General features: G+C 40.1%; 1 protein-coding gene across 5 annotated transcripts in view; it reads left to right on the top strand.

Moving 5' to 3' along the window:
• slc10a7 (solute carrier family 10 member 7) overlaps positions 1 to 16,361 on the top strand; it is a 320,006-nt gene that overhangs the window by 71,359 nt on the left and 232,286 nt on the right. For all 5 annotated transcript variants that reach the window (XM_041189742.1, XM_041189751.1, XM_041189770.1 and 2 more), the window contains exon 5: positions 11,229 to 11,267. In XM_041189742.1, coding sequence (XP_041045676.1) covers positions 11,229 to 11,267 — 39 coding nt within the window. The remainder of the gene's footprint in view (positions 1 to 11,228; positions 11,268 to 16,361) is intronic.

Raw genomic sequence — 16,361 nt, 5'->3', positions numbered from 1 at the left:
TTGCAGCTACTTTGTGGTCCATGTGAAAACAGTTGTATTAGATTATATCTTCATTTGACTGACTAGCATGTTAGAAACTCCTCATCATGCTTAAGTTTTTAATCAAGGTATTCTATACAAGTGGAGCTTCTGTACGCCTGATAAGGAAGGGCACGCAATCTTTTGGTAGGGACGTAGTCCTCTTTCCTAAATTCAGGGGTCATAGATAAACGTTGACTACATCCAAGACCTAGTAACTCCCAAGAGTACACTGCTGGAGTTTATCATTGCTCTAAGCCTTGTAAAGTATGTCCTTTAAGACCTTGGTTCTTGCTTGGAGTCGTCTGGAATTGAGCAGTTTCCTATCCATAAAATATCTGATGTAATGCCATGACCATCATGGAAGGCACCAGAGAGCTTGGTGGAGCAAAATATGCCGAAGAGGTTTGGTGCTAACACGCAGCCCTGTTTAATTCCATTAGTGATCGGGAATGGGTCAAAAGACTCACCATCATCCAAGATATGCAAGAATATGCTGACATGGAACTTTCGAAACATTGTGATGAATTTCTTAGGGCAGTGGAATTTGACCAATGTCTCCAAGGACTTACTTTGTGATTTCCTGTTTGCCAATGATGGTGCACTAGCTGCTGGTTTGAGCTGGACATGCAATGTAGCATGAGCTTGTTCCTCAATGCATGTGACAACTTCGAGCTTAGGATCAGCACAAAGAAAATTGAAGTAATGTATCGGACTGCTCCTGGAAACCCTACCACGAGACAAAGGTCAGGTCATGATCAGAACCTGTCAGCAGTGGGTAAGTTCACTTATCATGGCAGAACAACCTCTCAATCTGTCCAAACTGATGTGAAGACGCATGCAAAAATTGCCAAAGCAAGTGTAGCCTTCGGAAGACTTCAAATATGTCTGGGAACGAAGAGGAGTAAGTCTCCTACCAAACTGAAAGTCTATAGAGCAATAGTGCTGCCCACTCTATTCTATGCATGTAAAACTTGAACTGTACCAGCGTCATGCCAAGAAGCTCAGCCACTCTCATTTGAGCAGTCCTTGGAAGCTTCAGAAGATTAGATGACATGGCAGAATACCAGGGACTGAGGTCTTCACCCGAGCTGGCATGCTGAACATCCAAACCATATTGAAACAGCCAGAACAAAGATAGGCTGGTCATGTCTCCAGAATGGCTGACATTCGCTTTCCAAAGTGAATCTTCTTTGAAGACCTTAATCTAGGATGTGCTCTCATGGCGGTCAAAGGAAACACTACAAGGACACTCTGAAGACTTCACTTAGTTTTGATATCAACTTTGAGTCCTGGGAGAAGCTTGCCCAGGACTGCTGCACCAAGCGCAACCAAATAAAAAATGGTACATCCTCCTTTGAAAGCAAGCACATATCAGAAGCGGAGAAAATATGCAAAGAGTGGAACTCCCGAGCCAGCACCTCATCAAAACTCCTTTGTCTGCAGTACCCTCGCCTATTTGCAGCAGAATCTTCCGGGTGTAGATCAGCCTTAGCAGTCACCTTTGTACCCACCATAACCCAACCAAACACCCCAGATTTGGACATGGTCATCTTTGCCTCAAAGGGTGAACTCGAGCTGAGCTTCATATAAATTGTCCAACCACAACCACCATATCCAGTAAGGCAATTAATTTTCTTTTTGAGTCGAAGGCGGAGATATCAATTTAATGGTCACTGAACCTAAGTCAGCATCTTAAAGCATTCAAAGCAAGGTACTGATAAATCCATCCAGATACAATTTCTATTTGTCTGATATGAAGTACACACTCAGTATCCCTTCCTCTGTAGGAATATACTCCACTTGCTTAATTCCAGACAGTTTATGTACAGGCTCGCAGAGCCAAAAGCTGGGGATCTATAGTTGTGCACATAGCTATTGCTGATATTAAGTAATTTCTCCCCCTCAACTTCATCCCGCAACTGCCTCCGGCCCAGGATAGAATAATGTTAAAGTTAAGCCTTCTGTTGTTTTGGGTATCGGTTTACTGGATAATAATATCACATCCTTAATCCGAATTGGGACTTGCTTGTCTTTGAAGAAATCCAAAGACCAAAGTGGTCTTCAACCTTATTCATCACTGTCTTGAAGGATTATGATCTGTGGGAGTAACAATCTTGTCATAACTTTAACTTCCATCCAACAACTTAAAGAAAACACATTTTTAAGGCTCATACAGACATTATACTGTGTTTGGAGACATCACATCCCACTTGGAACGCTTGGAGCAGACAGCCTGAGGCAAATCCTTGTGATGCTTACAACACATTATTAATGAAGGATCAAGTAAATTGGGTGGTCAGGACAAGTGTGCCTCACTCCCCCTTTGAGAGAAAGGCTTAGTTAACCTTTCATCTATTCCTACATAAACATTGAAGTTAGAGGGCAATTATTGCATGAAATCCAAGAGTTGGCCTGGACCCCCAAAATTTGTGATCTTTTTAGGCTAGATTTTATAATTGGTGCTATTTAAAATCTGGCAGTGACCATTCAAACACTATATAAGTTAAAGGAAGATTTTAATAACTCTGATGTTCATCCTGCTTTTTATCTAGTTGTCTTTGTTTTCCTATCAGTGAGAACAATGTTAATGGAGTGCTGTGAAGCTGCTGTAAAATTTGTGACTGCTTTGCCATAATTCTCTAGCCGCCTGCTATACCATATTGGGTGGTAGGCTCCCTTCACTGCCTCCCCACCTGCCTTCCCTCATCACCCCCTCCCCCTGGTTCTTCCACCTCCACGGCCCTTCCTTCCCACCTCCTGTCCCCTCCTCCCCAGTCTCCAAACTCCCCTCCCCTGTCCCCCATTCCCGCCCTCACAGTCCCGTCCCCATCTCCTCCCCCGTCCCCATCTCCTCCCCCGTCCCCATCTCCTCCCCCGTCCCCATCTCCTCCCCCGTCCCCAATTCCTCCCCCGTCCCCAATTCCTCCCCGTCCCCATCTCCTCCCCCGTCCCCATCTCCTCCCCCATCCCCTCCTCCTCCCCCGTCCCCTCCTTCCCCATCGATCCCCCCTCCAGAACCCCTCATTGGCATGCTGCTTGAAATCTATTTGTAAGTCAGCTGTAACTAACACACTTGTCAGAATTTACCTTCCATTAAAGATTCTGTTTTTTTGGAGTATTGATCCTTAAAACATTGTATGTTGTTTTAAAAGGTAAAAGGTTCAGTACTCTTCTCTCTCAATTCTCTTGTGAATCATCATGCCCCCTTACTCCCTTTCTTTCAACCAACTATCTAAACGAGCCACACTGTTACCTGTCCCTGAGATCTCCAACCTGTTAGTGGTAGGGAACTTGTATCACTGGTAGTACTGAAGGCTCTGTTTTAAGATGGGGACCCAGACCATTGCTATTTTCCTGGGCCTGCGACTAACACTATGCCAGATACCAACACAGGCATTTAGTATCCTTTTATGCACCCTGTCTTTTGTCAGCAGTTAACTGGGCACTTGTAAAAATGAAGCCATCAAGGTGCCCTCCGACCTGCTCTGGCAGCCAGTCAGATAGCTTCTTGTGTGGAACTACACAGAAATTACAAAATTTAAACAGACATTTTTGCCGAATTAGTCTGTATTAGTGTTTGTCCTTCACACTAGCAATCCTATGTGCCTGCCCTCTTTCACCATCCCTTCACTCCATTTCCTTCAATGACTAAACTAACCTAATCTTAAATGTTCACATGGTCTCTGTTTCATTGACCAACTCCAGGAATGGAAGGTAGTCTCGCAAACTTTTTTAAAAATTAAGTTTCTCCTACTATCTGTCCTATATTACTTACATGGAGCCTTATATTTATGTCCTCTTGTTTTAGATTCCTCAATGGTTGGAAACTCTCTATTTCTATGTACCCCATCCCAAATGCCCCATAATCTATATACTGTTTTAACAAACAGTTTAGCTTGTGTGTTCATGTATAAATTGTGACCTTGAGTCTGGCACCGGCAATCACGAATCTCATTCTCCTTCATAGGCAGTCCCTCGGGATCGAAGATGACTTGCTGCCCCTCCAGTTTGATGGGTTCTGAGATGACTGATAATTCCAATGAATTATCTGTAGAATCAGCCGCATGTGGGGCAGCTGGTGCTTGATGGATTGGTTGGGTGGGTTGTTTGGAGCTTTGTGCACTCCCTCTGATGCCTTTACTTCACCTCTGCACTTTACTGACGAAGTCTATGTGTTCAGTGCCTTCCCAAAAGAGCCTTCTCCATTTTGGTTGGTCACAAGCCAGGGTCTCCCATGAATTGATGAGTATGTTTGACCTCTTCAGGGATGCTTTGAAGACATCCCTAAAGGGTTTCCACAGTCCTCCTGGGAATTTCCTGTCATGATGAAGTTCTGTGTAGAGCAGTTGCTTCAGGGGCTTGGTGTTAGGCATACAAATGCCATGTCCCGCCCAGCAGAGCTGGTTTTGAGTGATTAACTCCTCAAAGCTGGGCAAGTTGGCTTGGGAGACAGCAGTTGTGTTGGACTGCATTTCTTGTCAAAGGATTTTAGGATCTTGTGAAGGTACCGCTGGTGTACTTCTCCGGTACTTTGCAATGCCTGCTCTAGGCTATCCAATTATCCAAAACACACAGGAGTGCAGGGATCATTGCTACCCAATAAACCATGACCTTAGTCTTGAGTTTGAGATCTTGATCCTCAAATGCTATTTTCCTCAGTCAGCTGAAAGTTGAGCTGGCACATTGGACATGTTGATGAATTTCATTGTCTACATCTGCCTTTGTTGAGAAAAGGCTCTCATGATACAGAAAATGGCCCACATTTTCCAGGATCTCTCTGTTGACAGTAATTGAAGGGTTGGGGCAGTGATGGGGAGGTGTTTTGCTGTGGGAGTTGGTTGGAAGAGAACCTTAGTTTTCTAGGCGTATAATGAAAAGCCAATTTTTAAAATATGCTATGGGGTGGGCTTCGCCATCAAAAATGAGTTTGTCTGGCAACTCAGTGACTCCCCACTGTGGGATAAGCGAGTTCCTCACAACTGCCTGGCTCACCCTAATGAGGATCCAGAATGCCATTTTCATCAGCATATAAGCTCTTACACTTGAGGCAACTGACAAGACCATGAAGGGATTCTACACCAACCTTGAGCAATCCCTAATCCGAGCCCCAATTGGTGACAAACTGATCCTCATTGGAGATGTCAGCATCAGAGTTGGGAATGTTGCGAATCTCTGGAAGGTTGTAGGGAAGGAGTAGTAGTAACAAGGAAGACAAGGAAAGAGTAGGGAAAGCTAGCTTCAGCAGAGTTCTTTTCTTGACGAAATGTCTAGAACATGATGTTGTCATAACCAACATCCCGTTCCACAAGCAAGATAAGCGCAAAACAAGCACAACGCTTCATGGCAACACCCACGGTCTAAACAATGGCGCTTGCTGGACTACGTCATCGTTTGAGCAAAGGATCGTAGAGACGTTCACATTACATACCATGACAGGTACTGATGGCTGCTGGACCGATCACTGCCTTATTCGATTTACCATCTCAATCAGGCTGGTCCCCAAACTGCGGAGGTAATCGAAGCAGTTACACAAGAAAATTAACATCAAAAGCCTCAAAGATCCCACTAAGATGACCCTTCTCAGTTAGTGCTTCACTACCAACCTCTCAATCTCCAGCCGCCACGAGGCACCGTGTGACCTTGGTGGTTGGTCAACCCTAAAGTTCACCATTAAAGCAGTTGCGAAGAGATCCTTGGTGTCTCTACCAGGAAAAATCATGACTGGTGTGACGTAAACGACCAAGAGATACAAGATCTAATCGATGTAAGTGCAAAGTACCAATTGACTGAACCTGCACACAGCTCGAGAAAAGCAGCAGTCCTATTAGCGGCTGAAGGCAGCAGTACAGTATAAAACCTGTGAGATAAGAAACAAATGGTAGTTACTAATATCCTTACTAGCATGCACTACAAGCCAATGCTTCCTGGTTGTATATTAAAAAAAACTTGTCTTCCTTTTCCTTATATCAATAACATTCTTTTCCCTTTTGTTAGTTGCTTCCTCTTCCTTTACTTCTTTCTGCTCCCTGAGATTAGGTTTATCCTCTCTCACCAGGGGCTGGTGTCTGTCCCTTCCAAGCCTCAGGCGATCTGTTTCTTCCAAATGCTGTTGACTTCATGCCCTTTACATGACTAGTGCCTGGAATTCTGTAGTCTCGGTTGGATTTCTAGTTCCTATCTCTGGCATCTGATTGTATTCCTAAGGTCCCTCTCCCTGCCTTTAGATTTTCCAACACTCCCTTTTGACTTGTACTTTTTTCTGTTCAGGTTTCTCACCTGAGCATTATCTTGTTTCCCCAATGCAACTACTCTGAATAATGGTTACTTTTTTAATATCAGGTCCTTTATCCAATTCCTGCTTTCAATCAATAAAATTGACACAGACCAATCAGAACCCACAAAAGATCTGCAGCATTGGATGAGTTTAGCGTGTATCATTTATTTTTCAACCATCGATGTCTAATCTACTTAACTATAGGAACAGAGGTAGACCAACCCCATAAATTTCACTAATTAGAATAAAGATAGGATTATAATAATGCTGTATACCTCACTGTCCTTTTGCTCTGTCAATGTTGCTCACATTGTATGTTGTTTCTACTAAAACTCTGGGTTCTGCTGGCAATCTTAATCTGGTCAAGCTTTTGGCTTCTTCTACTGGAACAGCTCGGGTGGATTTTTGATTTACAACTCACTGCGATTCTTCTGTTGTGCTCGAGAAACATTTGTAGGCTGTGCTATTTCTGTAGAACATTCAGTCAAAAATGTGAAATATCGCACAGTTCCTGCTGTGTGATTTAACTACAGATGCCTATCATCAATCACTATCTACCTTGATGCCTGTCATTAGCAAGAATAAAATTTTGCCAAAAAACCATCTCTCTCAAATGGCACCTCCTTTAATATTGAGTAACAAATAGGATGAAAGGGCTTCTCTTTTACATGCTAATCTGTGTTCTCAAGTGGAGTTTTTCTCAGATAGGGAGCGGAGAGGTGTAAGTTACATAACCACTGCACAGTAGCTCACAGCAGAGTGGGAAGAAACTAGCTAATTTCTTTCAGAATGTAATTGTTTTCAAAAGAGAACAATTATTTTAAGTAACAGTTCTCAAACTACCCCTTGTGGGAGGAGAGAACATTGTGAATGGTCACAACACAACTCATGCTCACTCTCCCTTTTATTTATGTTTGTTTTATTCTTTTGGGAGCTCAGTAAAATTCAGTAAGATAATGAGAACAGGCTGCTATTAGCCTGTAGGCAATGCTCATTACTTGGGTCTAAAACCACGATGTTGATTTAATCTTTTTGTGGTTTGTGTTTGCACCCTCACTTTTTTTTAAATTAGCCCTTTTTACGCATAAATTGACTGTGGCTCTTCTTAATCCTGTGTGACCACTTTGCAGATTAGATATGTGAAGGTTATTAAACAGACTTTAGTTGTGCTTTTGATTTCATTCCCTGATTTGCATGTGCATGCTTTGTTCTAACTGGTGTGCCCATGCTTATCAGAGCAATGTTGGAATCACAATAAGTGTAAGATACTCTCAATAATATTATCTGGAAAAATAAACATTGTTTAATATTTGTATATGGCAAATAATAGGTGTAGCCGAAGCTGAAACAAACTAAAAATGTAGCTTTTAAATATTTTTGTGATTAACTGTCCCCATCTGCAGAATAGTATACAGATAAATCATGTGCAGTATCTAAATTTGTGATTAATAAGTCCCACATGAGATGATGGGGTAATTTCAGATAGTAAGTGAAAAATAGTCAGCAGTAGGGTAACATGCAGATATTGTCCTGCTTACATGCTCTCTCTGATGTCAATCCCATTCATCAATGTCGGCAGACTCTGTTCTCATTAAAGCCACTTCCACAAAAAGGACTTAATTTCCTTAAGAGATCAGGACACCTGATTCAATTTAGCACACATTAGCAAGAAGTTTAATCTATTGCCTCTTCTGTGAAGGGCCTTGCCCGGATTGAGAGCTATTCATGCTTAAAAAATATACTGTAGGATATTAAATGTTGCTTAGTTTCATTTTTACTTGGTGCATTTTGCGTATACTATCCAGTTAATAGTCTTCAGAATGTTTTAAAATTCAAATACCATATAATATTACTTATTTTTGCTTTTGATTGCAAAGCTTTGAAAAAATGTCAGTTGGAATTTAATGTATGCAAGTACATCTTTGTTATTAAAATGTAGATTATCAACTGAAGGATAAGACATTCCTTAACCATTTGATTTCTTTCCTTGTCTTTTGTAAAAGTGTAAACTGTATGCTGAATATCATTTTTCTTCAAATTTTGTCCTCTGATCTTAATCACCAATTGTTCTCTGCTGCTCGTACCTCATTCCTACTGTTCTTTAAAATAACTTACTTATCTAGCCTGAAGGACAAATATATAGGAACATTGGAGCAGGAGTAGGCCATTTGGCCCCTTGAGCCTGCTCCACCATTCAGTGACAACATGGCTGATCTGATTGTGACCTTAACTCCACTTTCCTGCCTGTCCCCATAAACCTTGACTCTCTTGTCAATCAAAAGCCTGTCTAACTTAGCCTTGAATATGTTCAATGACAGTCTCCACTGCTCACTAGAGAAGAGAATTCCAAACACTAACAACCCCTGAGAGAAGAAATTCCTCCTAACCTTAGTCCTAAATGGAAGACTCCTTATTTTTAAACTGTGTCTTTAGTTCTAGATTCCCCCACGAGAAGAAACATCCTCTCAGCATCGTCAAACCCCCTCAGAATCTTACATGTTTTAGTAAGGTAACTTCTTATTCTTCTAAGCTGCAATGAGTATAGGCCCAACGTGCTCAACCTTTCCTCATAAGATAAGCCTCTCATCCCAAGAATCAACCTTCTGAACCTTGACTGAACTGCTTCCAATGCAAGTATGGCCTTCTTTAAGTAAGGTGACCAAAACTCTAGGTGTGGTCTCAGCAATGCCCTCTACCGTTGTAACACGTCTTCCCTACTTTTATATTCCATCTTTCTTCAATAAAGGCCAACATTCTGTTTGCCTTCCAAATTGCTTATTGTTCCTGCATGCCGACATTTTGTGATTCATGTACAAGGACACCCAGATCTCTCTGTACTATAGCATTCTGTAGTCTCTCTCCATTTAAATAACATTCCTGCTTTTCTATTCTTCCTGCCAAAGCGGACAACCTCACTGCTCCACTGCTTCCCAAATCCTTTCCTGTTGTGACCCCATTTTAATGCCTCAGACATTGTATGACCTCAGAGTAAAAATCTGGGGGTACAAAAACTGTTGAGTGGCAGGTGGTTGGAGGTGTTGGTTGGTCCAAGGGATTTGTCAGCCTGAAGTTCCATTCGTTTTCCCATTTTTTCCTCAAGCAATAGTAATTGTTTTGCATTCCTCCCTTCCTTTTGCCTCTATATTTTCTCCTATTCTTGGGTTGCTTTCTGAATCTTCTACTGCGAGGACTGATACAAAATACTTGTTCAAAGCCTCTGCCATTTCTTCATTTCCCATTAGTAATTCCCCAGTTTCGCCCTCTAAGGGACTAATGCTCACTTCAGCTACCCTTTTTCCTTCTAATATACTTGTGTGAGCTTTTATTGGCTGTTTTTATATTTCTTGTTAGTTTTCTCTAATACTCCAAATTCTCCCTCTTTATTTTATAGGCATCCTTTGCTGGTTTCTAAACCTTTCCCATTCTTCTGACCTACCACTAATGTTGGCAACATTGTCACCTTTTCTTTTAATTTGACGACACTCTTAACTTAATTAGTCACAGGTGGTGCATCCTTCTGGAAGCACCTTTCTTTCTCAGTGGAATGTATCTGTTGAGAGTTATGAAATAACTCCTTAAGTGTCTGCCACCACTTCTCTGTTATCCTCCCTTCTAACCGATTTACTCAGTCCACTTCAGCCAACTCTGCCTTCATATCCTGTAATTGCCTTTATTTAAGTTTAAGACTCTAGTTATGGGCCCACATTTCTCAATGTCAAACTAAATGTGAAATTCTATTATGCTATGATCACTCTTTCCTAGAGGATCCTTTACTACGAGGTCTTTAATTAATCCTGCAAAAAACATTAATTAAAAAGCGATTAAGTGTCAGAGTCCCTTGACATTTGTTGAGATCTTTTGTGCACCACCTTGTTAGAAGTTGGATTTTTCATGCATATGGTAGTTTTGTGCTCTCTGGTGCTTGTGTGAGATGCACAGTTGCCTCCTCTCCATGTGATTACTTTGTAGAATTAAGTAAATGTGCTTTTGATGATGCATTTTATTTGGGACAGTGTATAACAAATGAAGAATAGTCTTAAACTGCATTACTTAGCAGTTCAATACACTGTCTTTATCCAGATATTGAAATTGCTGCTATGTGGCAGGAAAAACCATATGTCACATCTTTGACAGTGAGCAGAGGTTATTTGTCTGTTGTTGCTGTGATATTTAAGGCACAGTGGAGCTGTGGTCCATTGCAATCATTTATTGATAAGTCTGGAAAAGTCTAATGAAATTATCAATGTTCTTGAATTAATTATGAACATGAATAAGCTAATACTCGAGAGCTAGAGTCTGCATTATCTATTCAGTCTTATCATTTCCTCTATGAAAGCAGTATGTAGCTTTGGCTTTGTCCTTTAAACATGGCTTTGGATTAGTTCTGATTGAAAATTTCTTGTACCTATTGGCACCTTTTATTGTTTATGATGTTTTACGTATAAAACTTGCTAATGTTTGATGCATTTACTTAATTTCTCAATGGAGGTGGCATAGCTTTCACCTCCCTGGATTCAAGGAACCACAATGGATCAGCAGGACATGTTGTCTTCAATATCGTGGTATTATATATTGCTTGACTATGTGAGGTTCAAATACTTACCTTGTTTGATTTAGTCTTAAGATTCGCAGCGTATCTGGGATATTAGTTATTTTGCCGTAATAGTTTCAACATTGGTTTCATTGGAAGGATCTGAAACTTGTTACGTGCAGCATTTGCTAGTGTCTTAGTACTGTCCTGTACTATGCTTCTTTCTGTCTGATTGTCAATGTCAGAGATAATTATATGTTTACACTATTGCATTTGTGTTTACTGGGTTAATTTTAGTATGATGCAAGCATTTACTATATTTGACAAGGTAAAGAACTACAAACGTCATTTAGCAGTGTCATGATAAAAGCAATACTCAAATAATCCAATCTTGTTTTGCAGGCAGCTGCTATTTTCAATTCTGCTTTTGGAAGTTTTCTGGTAAGAGTGCAAGTATTAAATTACAACATTAAAATATTAATTTTGTAAGCTTAGTTAAATTGTAATGTTTAACTATTTATTAGAGTTATTTCTAAAATGAATAAAGGCACAGCAATGGATTTTATTGCATGGTTTCCATATTATTAAAGGCACATTTCAAAAGTTACACTGTTTTAAGTTTTGGTTCAGTTTTTGCCTTTGCATTTTGTACTAACTGCGCTAATGAAGAGGGTGGAGATTTTCAAAATTGTATGTGAGCGTTCTTTAACTTATAATCAGATTTAAAATAATTCAAGTCCCCTTCTGCAAATATTTTATTAGTATTCTTGATACTATTGACTTTACCTACCCTCCTAATTGTTGCATTAAATGAAGGTTGCAATGACAAAATCTAGATTACTGTATTACAGTTATTGGGATTATTTTAACAGTGTAATAGGGCATAGTTTTTTTCTGTTAGCTAATAATGTTTACTGATATGCATTTCTGAAATGTCTCACAGGTTACTCTTTACAATGTAAAACTACCTTTTGATAACCTTGTTATACTGAGCCTTTTCACTACGTTTCAAAGTCTTTAGAAATTATTTTTTAGATGGAATGCCAATTCATTAAATTATCGGTAAGATTGAATGGAAACATGTATCAATATATAGTTAATTTTTATGAGGTTCATCAAATGCTCCTTACTGACCATTGAGGGATTGGTATTTGGAAGATAAATCATGACCCACAAATGTTGCAAGAAATGATAATTCAATCTGTAGGTTTTGTGTGTGTGTGTATTGTTTTTACTTTCCAATTATCGATAGGAGTTAGAAATTCTTTGCTTAAGGAACAGTCAAGAGACAAATATCATACAAACCTTTATTCATACTGATGTTTAATTGCTGTAAAACAGAACATTTTTAATGTAAATGTCCTAGTTATATTTGATAGATGAATACAATTTACATAAATTCCAGACTCTGATTTCTTTGCATTGTGCCACAGAGAATTGCTGTAAGTTAGAAACATAATTTCATTTCCCCTCCCTTTCATTTTACACATGCTGTTTTACAATAAAGTAGATTAGAATAAATGATTTGATTTCTCTCTTTGATGTGCCTTAATAATATTTGATGGCAGATCAATTATAGTCTGCTGAATGGCTTGCTAATAAAATCTGCTTGTATCCTTATAGTTCCAAGTTATGGAAGGTAGAACCTTCACACACGGCGTTTAATATTTTTCTAACTGTTGCATTAATGAGAATTTTGTTTCTGTTGTGAATGTTTCTACAATTGCTAATTAGTTTAGACAGTGAATACTAAATATATAAATAACAAACTCAAACTTGATCACTAATACTTTCAGATGCAACTATCTGTGAAATAGAAGAATGTTTGCAAATGTTTTTGACCAGTGACCAGATCAAAGCATTCACATCTTAGAATAATTAGCCAGTACCTTCGCTGGAAAGATGAGTCCTGAGTAAACTATGATTTAAAATTACCAGTTTTATTGTTCGTGATTAAACTGATGGTTTTCCCCCAAATTTGTTCCAATGAATGTCAGCTTTAAACAGGCAGTGTTTGCAATGTTTGTCTGTTGAATTGTGGAGATGGTAAACATACTAGTCATGTCCATTTTTCTTGCAAATTTGTGACATGAATTTAATTACAGTGATAGCCAGTAACACTCAAATTTAATTTTGTTAGGCAGAACCAAGTTGATTTTTAAGGTAATGGCTTTCTTTATTCTGGTTGAAAAAATACGTGATCCAAATAATAACAAGGCTACTGAGATTTTATTTCTAAAATTATGTGCGCTAGCTTTAGGTTGGAGTTGTACAGTAGATGCTCTCGCAACTTTGTAGCATTCGCATTTGTGACATTAAAATCTTGTACAGATAATTATGGGAGACTCATTTGAATGATGCCATTACCCTCAATTTTGCAAAATTTGAAGAAAGGGAGAAATCGCACCTTTTAAAGTGTTTCAGATATTCTCATAGACGTTTACAGAAGGAGGCCATTTGGCCCATCATGTCCATACTGGTCAACAAAGATCTGACTGCACTAATCCATTGTCCAGCTCTTGGCCCATAGTCCTGGAGGCTATGGCAACGCAACTGAATATCTAAATACTTCTTAAATGTTACAAGAGTTTCTGACTCAACTACCCTTTCAGGCAGTGAGTTCCAGGCTCCCACTACCCCGGGTGAAAAAATTTCTCTTCAACTCCCCTTTTATCCTTCTACCTCTTATTCTATGCCCACTGGTTATTGACACCCCCCCCCCCTACTAATGGAAAAAGTACCTTCTTATTCACCCTATGTATGCCCCTCATAATCTTAGACACCCCTATCAGGTCCCCTCTCAACCTTCACTGCTCCAAAGAAAACAACACCAGCCTATCCAATCTTTCCTCATAGCTCAGACCCCTCAGCCCAGGCAGCATCCTGGCAAATCTACTCTGCACCCTCTCCAGTGCAATCACATCCTTACTATAATGTGCTAACCAGAACTTCACACAGTACTCCAGTTGAGGCCTAACCATGTTTTATACAATTCCAGCAAAACTTCCCTGCTCTTGTATTCTATGCCTCGCCTGATAAAGGCAAGTAGCCCGTATGCCTTCTTAACCACCTTATCTACCTACCCTGCTACCTTCAGCTATCTGTGAATATGCACACCAAGGTTCCTCTGATCTTCAGTACTTTTCAGGGTCCTACCATTCATAGTGTAATGCCTTGCCTTGTTAGACCTCCCCTAGTGCATTACCTCACACTTTTCTGGGTCGAATTCCATTTGCCACTGCTCTTCCCACCTGACCAGTTCATTGATATCCTTCTGCAGTTTACAGGTATCCTCCGCACTATTTACTATCCTACCAATTTTTGTGTCATCCGCGAACTTCTTGATCACACCCCTACATTTAAGTCCAAATCATTTATGTACGCCAAGGGCCCCAGCACCGAGCCCTGCGGAACCCCAGTGGACTGTGACTGTGACTTCCAGTCACAGAACTATCCCTCTACCATCACTCTCTGCTTCTTGCCCCTCAGCCAATTTTGGATCCAACATGCCATTTGCCTTGGATCCCATGCACTCTTACTTTCTTGACCAATCTGCCATGAGGTACTTTATCAAAAGCCTTGCTAAAGTCCATGCAGACTACATCAAATGCATTACCCTCATCAACACTAAGATCAACACTCATGGTTACTTTCTCAAAAAATTCAATCAAATTTGTTAAACATGACCTTCCATTAACAAATCCATGCTGACTATCCCATGTCTCTCCAAGTGTCTCTGTCGCACTGAATTCTTTCTAGTAACTTCCCCACCACTGAGGTTAGACTAACTGGCCTGTAATTTCCTGGTCTATCCCTTCCCCCCTTTTTTAATAATGGCAATCCTACAGTCCTCTGGCACCTCACCTGTGGCCAGAGAGGATTTGAAAATTACTGCCAGGGCCCCTGATATCTTTTCCCTTGCCTCCCTAAACTGCCAGGGATGCATCTCATCCGAGCCTGCAGATTTATCCACTTTTAAGGCCGCTGAACCCACTAGTACCTCCTCTCTCTCTCTCTGGTTAATTTCCTCTAATATTTCACAGTCCTCCACCCTGAACTCTCTATATTAGGACTTAGGAAAGTTACTTAAATCTGGAACAAGTAAATGAGACTTTTTGCTTGAGGAGCCTGATTGTTCCAAAATCTAAACTCCTGTGCTACTCTGCAGACTTTGAGCTAAGACCAAGGTGTTTTATCATCAGCTCTCTTTTAATAGATGGTGTTTCAAGTTTTTCTATAGTTACTGCATTTGATTTATTCTTAAGGCATGTTTCTAAAAAAAAAATCATTTAGAATGACATCACTATGTAATGGTGAAATTAACATTGAAGTAATAAACCTATTTTTATAATGAAAATTAAAGTAGTTTGAAACGTTTGTGGATATTTATTCCATTATATTAATAGGTAAAGCCATGTAATTTTTGTTTATTCATTCATGTGATGTGGGCGTCTCTGGCTAGGCCAGCATTTATTGACCATCACTAATTGCCCTTGAGAAGCTGGTGGTGAGCATCATCAGTATTAAAATACCTTTCTTGCTGTGAAGATGGAAAGATTTTGAAGGCAAAAACCCAGAAGTATTGGCCAAGAATTTTGATGACATACCCGTTTTACAGGCTGATCTGGTTGTTTTTAATGATATGGAGGTGTGATGCTGCATTAGGATCATAAGTAAAAACTAAATCAAGTACCCAACTATCCCATTTCCTCAATATCATGTCCTGTCAGGAAACAGTCAATTATAATGTCCAGAAACCTTTCAGGTTTCCTGCTTTCAATACTAGAAGACTCACCATTGGACCGTTGCGTGGAAAATTAAAAATACCCCGTGCATTCATATATCATTACTATGCCTCTTAGTTGGGTAAAGTGGTGTCATGAATGTGAGCGACGGAGAAAGAAATTATAAGAAACAAAATGTAAAATATGTGCTTCCAAGCCAAATGATAGCTTAGGTCACTGGGTGAGAATGCATTATGGCTGGCAATATAACCATTAATTGACTTTTGGTCAGTTTTCTATTTTTGGTAAAATGGATAATACCCTTGGCGAGTTTGTGTTTCCTTGTGACCCAAGTCCACTGCTGCAGCCTAAATGAACCTTGCATTAATAAATGCACCCCTACCACCCTGGAAAACAACGTGAACAGCTGGGGGTGTAATGCCTTCATCACCCACCCCACCCCTTCCCATCCTCCTCCTCTTCTTAACTGGTGCGGGCAAAATGGGCCGCATGGCCACTTTCTGTGCTGTAAACATCTATGAGTCTTCTTTCACTTTCCCTTTGAATGTCTGAGGAGGATCTGAACCCTTCACCTTGTTCTCCTGCAGGTCCAAGTCTTGCTGTTGCACAGAATCTCAGAATTTTAACAGCACAGAAGACAACCATTTGACCCAACTTGTCTGCACTGGCTCTCCAAATGAGCATTATGACCCAGTGTTATGACCAAGCAGTTGGTCAGGCTGAGTTATTTTAAAATCCCAGCGGGAAACTTTAAACAACTGTCATAACCTATAATTTTAAGTGTTATGTT

This window comes from Carcharodon carcharias, chromosome 1 (genome assembly GCF_017639515.1).
Source record: "Carcharodon carcharias isolate sCarCar2 chromosome 1, sCarCar2.pri, whole genome shotgun sequence".
Classification (NCBI taxonomy): domain Eukaryota; kingdom Metazoa; phylum Chordata; class Chondrichthyes; order Lamniformes; family Lamnidae; genus Carcharodon; species Carcharodon carcharias.
This window is presented reverse-complemented; position numbering and strand designations above follow the sequence as displayed.